General features: G+C 39.9%; 1 protein-coding gene across 1 annotated transcript; it reads left to right on the top strand.

Annotated features, from left to right (window-relative positions):
- The first annotated feature begins 1,385 nt into the window (after positions 1-1,385).
- LOC132978228 (1,25-dihydroxyvitamin D(3) 24-hydroxylase, mitochondrial) lies at positions 1,386-8,957 on the top strand. The gene is made up of 12 exons (XM_061043360.1): positions 1,386-1,831; positions 2,001-2,191; positions 2,319-2,412; positions 2,491-2,584; positions 3,025-3,116; positions 3,472-3,583; positions 4,472-4,617; positions 5,616-5,782; positions 6,910-6,988; positions 7,448-7,645; positions 7,821-7,932; positions 8,488-8,957. Exons 1-11 carry the CDS (start codon positions 1,574-1,576, stop codon positions 7,929-7,931), a joined length of 1,542 nt encoding a protein of 513 aa, XP_060899343.1. The 5' UTR covers positions 1,386-1,573; the 3' UTR covers position 7,932; positions 8,488-8,957.
- The last annotated feature ends 1,369 nt before the right edge of the window (positions 8,958-10,326 follow it).

The following is a 10,326-nucleotide window of genomic DNA, read 5'->3' as shown; positions in this document are numbered from 1 at the left end:
GCAGCGGTACGGCCAAAATATCATCCAACCTGTCAGGAGCAGCAGATCAGGTCAGATTGGTCATCCCTGTACACGAAGAAAATAAATAGATACTTTAAATCTTGTTTGTTTAATCTGTACAAAAACTGATGGAGGAAGTCACGGTGCCTGGACCAGAAATCGACAGCTTCAAACTGCAACTTTCTTTTTTTGCTTCTGTAAAATTTAGCATATATAAAAGAGATGTTTACTAATTATTTGGATATTGACAGGTTTAGACTTAGCCAGAGATTTTGCTTGCACCTGTATCAGACTTTACGAGAGAGGTGTTCATTTCCACAAATCCTAAAAAGTGAGATATGCAAGATGGTTTATAAAATAAAGAATAAATAGACAAAATGTACAAATTGCCAAAGTTGTCTGATACATTGTGATGCCAAATGTCAAGCAGCAGGTTTTGAATGTGAGATAGAGAGAGAGCAAATGAATCCATATATGATGAAGCATGGTGGGTTTTTTTTCACATTCTTTCTTTTGAGTGTGTGTGTGTGTGTGTGTGTGTGTGTGTTGGGGGGGGGGGGGGCTTTTGCTCAGTCTTCAATATGCAGAAAGCATCATAAATTGTCTGTGAATTAAAATATTTTTAGAATGTAACAACAAGGGGACCAATCTGATGGCAAATGTATTTAAATCATGACAGCTGGGGGGGGGGGGGGGGGGGGTATGTCTGTATGTGTATGTGTGTGTGAGTGTATATATGTGCAAACGTGCAGGGAGAGAGCTAAATCACAGGTAAACCCACCAACCCATTTAAAGACAATATCCGATTATTAAATTGTCGGATAGTCATTACCTGTCAGCTTTTGTTTCATGCAAATAATAAAAACTGGTAAAAACCGAAGTAGATTTGGACATTAGGGTCATTAGAGACCACATGGAAAGATCTGGAATTGAATTTCATTATTCCGAGGATAACCATGTTTAGGTGGACATTTCATACTTCCTAAAAGCAATCTGCCAAACTCATTTTTAAGTTTTTTCTTGGACTGAAATTGTGCTCAATTGTAACAAATATCGACAGAAGAGAGAATTGCACTGATTACCCCCCTTCACCCCTCTACAAAGAACACACACTCCAAAACACAATCAAAGCAAACACACAACCTGCAATCGGTCAAATATTTGCCCACGGTGCAGAAGTGTGGCAGTAGTATTTGCTCTGCCAAAGTTTCGGTTCTTCCCTTCGCGGGTCGTTCTGAAACACAGTTCAAGCGAACCGCGTCACCTCCAATGTGGCCTGCGTGTTTATTTATAAAGCGGAGGGGGGGCGAGGGCACTTCCTCGGTCTTTCTGGGGTCATACGATCCTCCCAACGTGGATCCATAAATGAATAGTAGGCTCGACGGCCACACCATGCAGGCCCAGCCCCTGATTGGTTCGGTGAAGGCAGGAATAAACACTCGCGGGGTATATATATTGGCGTGAAGGTGTGACACTTCTAAGAAACGAGAAACTCCCAAGATAATAAGAAAGAGCTGCCGTGAAACACTAGATTACTCCGCATTATTTTCAAAACAGCTCTACATATTTGAGGATGAGGGCGCAGATCCAAAAGGTTCCTCAGATCGTTGAGCTGCTGAAAAAGAAGTCCGTGGGGCTGCAGCACTTCAAACCCACATCCTCAGTGTGCGTCCTGGAGGAGAAGGATGCTGTGGAAGCTGCGCGCTGCCCGCACGCTGCCTCCAGAGCGCACAGCCTGGACGCGATCCCAGGACCCACTAACTGGCCCCTGGTGGGCAGTCTGGTTGAACTTCTGAGGAAAGGAGGTCTGACGAGACAACACGAGGCTCTGGTACAGTAACATAACCAACATTTTCTTTAGTTGCCTGTTTTTTTCCCCCCTGCATACAGACAGATTTTTTTTATCAATCAATTTAGCAGCCAAACTTACAAAATGGTTTAAATGTGTTTCATCTTAGATTTCTTATCGATATTAATTCGTATTTTATTTATTGTTCTAGGTTGATTATCATAAGAAATTCGGTAAGATTTTCCGTTTGAAGCTGGGCTCCTTTGAGTCGGTGCACATTGGCGCACCTTGCTTGCTGGAGGCGCTCTACAGGAAGGAGGGGAACTACCCTCAGAGGCTGGAGATCAAACCCTGGACAGCATACAGAGACATGAGAGACGAGGCGTACGGACTCCTCATTCTGTAAGCGCACTTTTCACGTTTTCCTTCATCCTTATGGCAAATGTCCATAGCTCAGCTGGACGCAGCTAAAAGAGAGGCACAATGGTTTTCTGTGAACGCGCTCTGAATCCACACTGTTGCTTTGCAGGGAGGGGGAAGACTGGCAGAGAGTGAGGAGCGCTTTTCAGCAGAAGCTCATGAAGCCCACAGAGGTCGTGAAGCTCGATCGCAAGATAAATCAGGTATGGTAGAGATTCTTGAGATTTCAGACCTTTTATTTTGGGTTATTGGTGACTGATGGCGTTTGTCTGTAAATGCAGGTGTTGCTAGACTTCGTTGGCAGAATTGGACAAACGAACGTGGATGGAAAGATTGACGACCTGTACTTCGAACTGAATAAATGGTCGTTTGAGAGTAAGTTCAGACGTTTTGTGCTTTTAATCCTTTAAAAACTGCGAGTTAAGATTGCTCTCATGATTATCTTACTGCCGAGTAATGTCTCAATCTGAAGGTTGTTTTACAAATGTACAGTTTCGAAATAAATGGTAATGTTTGGCATCTTTGTTTAAACATGTGGGGAAAATTGTAAAATAATTTCATGCTGATTAAATCATTAATAGAGGACCAATCATTTCAGCTCTATTTTTGTGTTTTTGTCAAAATCAATAAAGTGTATCTTAAACATACAAATATCACAGTTTTTATGCAAATGCCATGTTTTCAAGTGACATCCAATTTTAAAAATGTGCCAGTTTTATGATATGGCTTAACAGATAAAAAAAATACGTCAGTCTTTCTGAACCTGTAAGTATCAAACTCAGAATCTAATTTCTTTGCCTTTCTTTGTCGTCCAGCTATTTGCCTTGTCCTCTACGACAAAAGATTCGGTCTGCTGCAGGAGAAAGTCAACGAGGAAGCCATGAACTTCATCACAGCCGTGAAAACAGTGAGTACCCGCTGTTGTTCTGCTCATATCAGCCTCGTCTGTGTGTTAACTGTTGGAGAGGACATTCTTTAAGACTGACTGAAACTGCAGAAAGTGGACGTAGTTCATCAGGTTCATCAGTGTCACACTGACGCTCTCATTGTATTTACTGGGATTTACTGGGCCAAACCAGTATCACACACACACACACACACACACACACACACACACACTCAGGACAAGATAAGTGAGCGATCTCAAAGGTCTCACAGGGCAGAGGGTGCAAGAACAAAAACCTTGAGAAGGCTTGCATCAAAGATTTTAAAAGAGAGATGCTGACGATAAGATTTTTTTGTCTCTTTGTTGTCTTCTGCAGATGATGAGCACCTTCGGCATGATGATGGTCACACCGGTAGAGCTACACAAGAGCCTCAAAACCAAAACGTGGCAGGACCACACCGAAGCCTGGGACCGCATTTTCAGCACAGGTACAAACACACACACACATTATTCTCCTCTTCACCTCATGATTACACCAAAAATCACTCCCAGTTCCCAAAGTTCTGGTTCAGTGTGTCTCCACCGCTACATGATGTACAAAACGGTTCCCGTCAGAAGGTAGAAAGAGATGATAAGAGAGAGGGTGGGTTTGAACCGGGTGCCTCACTGGGGTTTTGTGTGTGTGTGTGTGTGTGTGTGTGTGTGTGTGTGTGTGTGTGTGTGTGTGTGTGTGTACTTGGCACTCGGGGTAAACAGCGAGAAGAGTCATAGTAAACCGCATGACCTAAGAGGGAGAACTCTGCCAAATATTTGAAGTGGGTTGGAGGTTGGAGGGAGGGAGAAGATGATCTGGTTGAACTGTTTATTTGAAAGTTACGACTTCTTAGTCAAAAACACTCTCAGACACGCATTGTCACAAGATTTTGGAGCTAACTGCAAGAGAAATAAATAAGTACTTGTAGGCGATGTGAGATAGCTTTAAGACATATTTAGTGCTTTTGCCAGTTTGATAAAGTTTGTGTAGTTTGTTTTGGTGTCTTGTGATTGACACGATGCTCAGCCCTTGGAGATCAAACGAGTGTATCTGGAGCAGCCGTACAGAAATAGTCTCACACCATCTATATCATATGGATGTCATGTAAGGACATAAGACATCAGACCTACAGATTTATAAATAGACACTTACTTTAACATATTATGTAACTAGTACGCAATACGATCAAATGCATAAATCCTACAGGGCATGGACCAAAGAATTAACCCCAGAAGGTGGAAAACTCTGAATACATCATATAGAGAGTTAAATGACACTTTTAAGTGACATAGATCTTATTCTGTTTGCATGTTTACATATCTTCTGCTTCTTGTTTACTCAGCCAAAGTCTACATTGACAAGAAGATGAAGAGAAATGCCATCAGAGCTCCTGATGACTTAATCGGTGACATCTTACACAACAGCTGCCTCTCGAAGAAGGAGCTGTATGCAGCCATCACAGAGCTACAGATCGGAGGAGTTGAGACGGTATGTTGCACTACAAACCTACATTTTGTCCTCGCATTACAAGTTTGACGTTTTAAGAAACCTGCTGAATAGCTTTCTTGCCAAGAGCCAAAAGATCAATACAGGCCTGATGGAAGTCCATTCAAAAAGGTTGCTTGGGTCAGCAGTCGGTTAGCATAGATTAGCAATGAAACCTGGAATTGGGGATTAAGCTAGCCTGGCTTTGTAGCACAACCTACCAGTTCCTCTTTAGCTCACACTTTAATTATATTATAACCATTTTAATCAGCAAAAATAACAAACAGGTAAAGACTTCAGGTTGAAGGGTTTATGGTTGTGTTGGGACTATTTCTTGACCGGAAGCAGCTGTTTTCATCTGTTTCAGCTACTTGTTAAGAAATCTCTCAGTGAAGACACAACATCATTCTTTTCAATGAAATACATAATTTTAATAAACTAGGATCACGCTCTGAAGGAACCAGGCTAATTGTTACCTCCAGAGTTTATGCTGAGCTAGGCTAACTGGCTGCTAGTTGTAGCCTAAAATTTGACAGACTGATACTGTGTAAGAGTAGCATCAATATTGTTATCTAAGTGTTTCTAAGAAAGCTCTTAGTAGAACCGATATGTCAAGCTATTACTGATGAATCACGCTTTATAATTTTGTTCTATTATCACATAGCTGCAGAGCGCCAACACGTGGCCATAAACAGTAAATGTTTTTAATGTTTAAGCTTTCACCTATTTTCCTCGAAGAAGGGAAAGAAAGAAAAAACAGTTTGGCCTCCTGTACAAACAGGTGCTGCAGTTACAGTGCTTCAAAGCAGAAAAATGAATGTGGTGTGGATGTAACTGAGGAGCCTTTGAGGAACCCCAAACATTCCTCAGCTCCTTTCAGGACCCCAATGAGGAATGCACTTAGAGTAGCTGCCTCACTAAGTGACATCCCCTCTCTGACTCCTTTCCTCTTTTCTCTCCCTTTCTCTCTCCCTCTCCCTGGCTGTGTTTATGTTTCTCAGACTGCCAACAGTATGCTGTGGGCTATTTTCAACCTGTCACGTAACCCCGGCGCCCAGAGGAAGTTGCTGGAGGAGATTAGAGAGGTGGTCCCTCAAGACCAGGACCCATGTGGGGAGCACATCAAGAGCATGCCCTACCTCAAAGCCTGCCTCAAGGAGTCTATGAGGTAAAGTACAACAAGGTCATGGAATATAAAACAGCTACAGAGAGGCTGCTACTACTCTTACATCATATGATATAATAAGTGGGAAATACCAAGACTGCAGAATAGACTGAAGCCTTAACGCCTTAAGTTCCACATTACAGAGAACCTGAAAGAGCTAAGGAGCCAGATACAGTGAGCAGCAACCTGCGAGTCACATATTAATACTAGAATTTATTCACTGAACAAAAAACTTGCACAACGTTTTCAACAGTCTGTTGTCACAATTAACCATACAATGCAAAAATATTTACATTTTTAAAAAATCTAGAAAAGAGACTTACACCTCGGTGAACGTAGCTGAAAGATGAATGATAGCAGACAGCTAGCAGCACAACACGGCTGTGCTACATGGCTAATTGTGCTAAAGCCTTGATAAAGGCGGGTCGTTAACATTTTCAACCTGGCACAGTTGCAGTAATTGAGAAATGAGCGTTACAGACGAAAACTGCTTTGGTACCAGACACCAAACATGTTCATTTTTTAACTGTAAAGTAAGGCATTTTGACAATAGTGTCACTTCTGGAGCAAGCCTCAAGTGGTTATTTAAGGAACTTCAGTTTTGTAGTGGCTTATTTTTTTTGAGCCATGAAGGTTTCAACCTGGACTGCAGTGACTTTATGCATCTTAGTAAAAAAAAGTGTTTGCAGCTTTAAATGAATTAATACATCAAACATTTACCCACAAAGAAGATTTTTCTAATCCATCCATAGTTTCAACTGCATGATGATTTCACCCAGCCGCACACATGACTTGATTTAAAACAAGCTTCATGAGATAAAGGGGAATAACCAATAACAACCAGTGGTCCCAGCTTAAAATGTGACGTCTGGTCACGTTCGGCTCACTTCCTTAACCTTATATGGTCCACTTTCCCACATCCACTCATGCAGTCACAAGTTGTCATGTTATTTAAGGCATGTGCAATAACCACATCACGCAGGGAATGTAAATGGCCTCTGATGGGAGATTATATCTGCCTCATCTTAGACTGGGAAAAACAGTTAAAGAGCTTAAACATGTGTGTCATGCTACACTATAGCTTCACTGAGAGCATATTCCCATACTTTGCTCTTTTCAATCTCTTACAGGTTATCACCATCAGTCCCATTCACCAGCAGGACCCTGGACAAAGACACTGTGTTGGGAGATTATGCCATTCCCAAAGGAGTAAGTGGCTTATTTCTAGTTGCCATACACCTGACATGAGCCGATTGCATTCCTGTATTAATTTACATTTGACTTATGTCTGAAATAAGTGTGTTACAAAAACCAGCTCACATACTGTACAAAGTCTAAATGGAGCAACTGTTAATAGCATGTGCAATTCTGCCAACAACACAGAGTCCTAACTGGACTCTCAAGAAATCGAACATATTATTGAATTAATTTCTGTGAATTCAGATATTTTTGACTTTTTTGTTCATGTACTAAGCGTATTAGTATCAGTTTGCTTATATGGATGCATCTGAACCTATGCTAGGAATAATTTGATGTATAATTTACTTGTATTTATTTGAAGCTTAGTGCATCCTATGGGAACCAATACCTTTTGAAAAGGACAGTAAAGACTTATATTTATATAAAACTGAAAGCCTGTTATTTAAACTATTTGTTCTCCTTTTACAGACAGTTCTGATGATAAACAGCCATGCACTGGGCTCTAACGAGGAGTACTTTGATGAAGGAAAGCAGTTCAAACCTGAGCGTTGGCTGCGGGAGAACTTCACCATCAACCCCTTTGCCCACGTTCCCTTCGGCATCGGAAAGAGGATGTGCATCGGCCGGCGGCTGGCGGAGCTGCAGCTGCAGTTGGCCATGTGCTGGGTAAGATCAGACACAGAACAGTTCAGTTTATAGTTGAATTCTGTAGGATGATCGGTCAATTTAAAGCTGTATATGTGAGAGTAGGTAAACCATGGATTTTGTTATCACTGCCATCACTCATTTTCGTTGTCTTAAAGTCTTAAGTGAATGATAATCCTGCTCTGCTCTCCTACAGTTGGTCAGAGACTATGAGATTGTGGCGACAGATAATGAGCCCCTCGACGTGATCCATTCAGGACTTTTGGTTCCCAACAGAGAGCTGCCTGTTGCCTTCATCAAGAGATGAGGTGAGAAGAGATCTGGCATTTCCATTTTCACTTTTTTAAAACAAAAGCTTGAAATCTATGGAAATATTCGATGTCTTGCTAAGAGTACGATTAAAATACTATTTCACTTCTCATGTGTTAGTTACGGATGAAGCTACGGCTAGCAGGTTAGCCTAGCTTAAATATAGAAATGTCTTGTTTGTTAATTGTTTCTGTAGTAACCAACAAAAGAGAAATTCAGCTGCATCAGCGTCCCATTTAAACCCATATTGTTATTTTTACACTGAAAACATTTCTAAATTAAAAACCTATTTTTAACATATCAATTAGAAGGCCATCCTCAGAACCATTGAAGATTTTTAATGGTGGTTTACCATTAGACACAGCTCCCATGATCCTTTGCTACATCAAATCATCATAGTTGTGTGTTAATTTCGATATCGCTAGTAAAAAAAAAAGGTTAATAATGCATTTAAGTATCTTTTTTTCTTGGAAAATGTAGTTAAATTAGACATTACATGTTCAATACAATGCATTCACACTAATGAACTATTTCTTCTTTCCCTCCTCTCTCAGGATCCATATTCACTTCTTCTTCTAGTGACAGAAAGATGATACTTCTGTTGCCATGGCGCTGACGATCCAGTGACTCCTAGTATTGCTGCTCTGTAAATAGAAAAAAAAACAAACACAGAAATTATTATACATGTAATCATGCCATGAATACCTCAAACTTATTTAAAAAACTATTACTTATGACTGTTAATGAATGACCATAATACCAGTTGTTATGTATAAATTTGAATGGTGGACCAAGGCAGCTGTCCTCAAACCTTAATGCAATTTCTTTACCTCAGATGTGTTTGTAAAGTCAAACTGATTATTGTCTTGTAATAACTTATATATATATATATTAAAATATTAAGGTCACATATATGTTTATTTTTCATTATGTATATACTATGTGATTATATTATTGTTATATTGTACATTGTTTTGTGTAGAGAAATATTTTATTCACTGAAATAAAGACATACGTAAATGTATTGACTGCATGGTGGGGTTGTTTTCTTTTCTTCCAAACTGATTCAATGCCGAGATTTGGGCTTAAAGTCTTAGGGAGATTTGGAGTTCATACAGCTTGAGTTTTTACTAAGTATTAAAACAGTCTTACTTTTCTGAGCTTTATGTGTTCGCATGTGTCTGTTTCCATTTTTAAGACAAGCTGGGTTTTCTGTAGGATTCGGCCCGATACAGGATTGCGATCATTAAAGGCTAATTCTTGATAATCCACGCATTTTTACAACAAGTAAATCCAAATCCTCTCCAGATGATTTAATTTTGATTGAATGCTTTCAAACAAAGCTGAGCGCTTACATACTTGAGTGTAGCATAATGTATTTCTGTGCAGGCTCCCTCAACCATGTAAGCTTGTGACTACTTAGAAATGAAGAGACATCCACTTGTGACTCGTCACAGGATCTGGACTTACTGTGGAAATGAAAAAGGAGTTTTTCCTTCTCAGAACGATTGGCAATATGGATAATAGCAGTACACATTCAATTTTACATCAAAAGCAAATACTTTTTTCATAAGAAATGTCTTTAATCCCTTTAAATCAAAACGGTTTCCCCTTGAACTACATTTCTAAAACCGACTTCACTTAAAAAATGAAAAACCCTGCAGGTACTGAGAGTTATATATCATCTTCTATTGAAGAATAAAACTGTCCTCGTCTTGGAACAAAAAATAAGAATTAAAATTTTTTTTTTTAAAAGCCATTAAGCTGCAATTAATGAAGACAAAAAAAAAAAGATTTTAAACAGGTTTCCAGGGAAACGGTTGATTGGAGGGCAGATTGTAAATCTGTGTGGCTTGAATACTTTAAAACAAGCCACTTTACTTTATTATCACTTAATTTAGCGGCAAGTATCAATGCTTTTCTAAGACTACTAATTGTTTTTTCTATTAAGTAATTCAAGGGAGCAGCTTTTGGACCCCCTCTCTGTTACTAATGGTATTCAGTCGCTAAATATCCCATTTGCTTTTGGAAAGGTAAGCTACCCCCCAACCCACCTCTCTATTCCAACAGTAACAGAGAGCTGAGAAGTTAAATGTGTTATTCCAGTGATGCTTCATCTGACATCTATTGTATTCAAAGTAATGGCTACAGATACAGTTTTTACTAGATGTTGGGGTAAAAGGTTAAAGTTAGGTGTGTCGGCTGCCGCCCCTGATAGAAAATGAACAAAAACCCACTGATTGTTGCTGTATCAAACGGCCCTATCTCATCTTTGAACCTTGGATCATAATCAGTGTTGGTCACTGTTAGTATATCTTTCACTATACTGCCTACAATTTGTCATGTTACAAAACACCATTGTCCACTGCAGCTGTATACTGGCGTTAACAGGC

The sequence above is a fragment of the Labrus mixtus genome, chromosome 7, assembly GCF_963584025.1.
Source record: "Labrus mixtus chromosome 7, fLabMix1.1, whole genome shotgun sequence".
Classification (NCBI taxonomy): domain Eukaryota; kingdom Metazoa; phylum Chordata; class Actinopteri; order Labriformes; family Labridae; genus Labrus; species Labrus mixtus.
The sequence above is the reverse complement of the archived record's forward strand: the minus strand, read 5'-3'. Positions and strand labels throughout refer to the sequence as shown.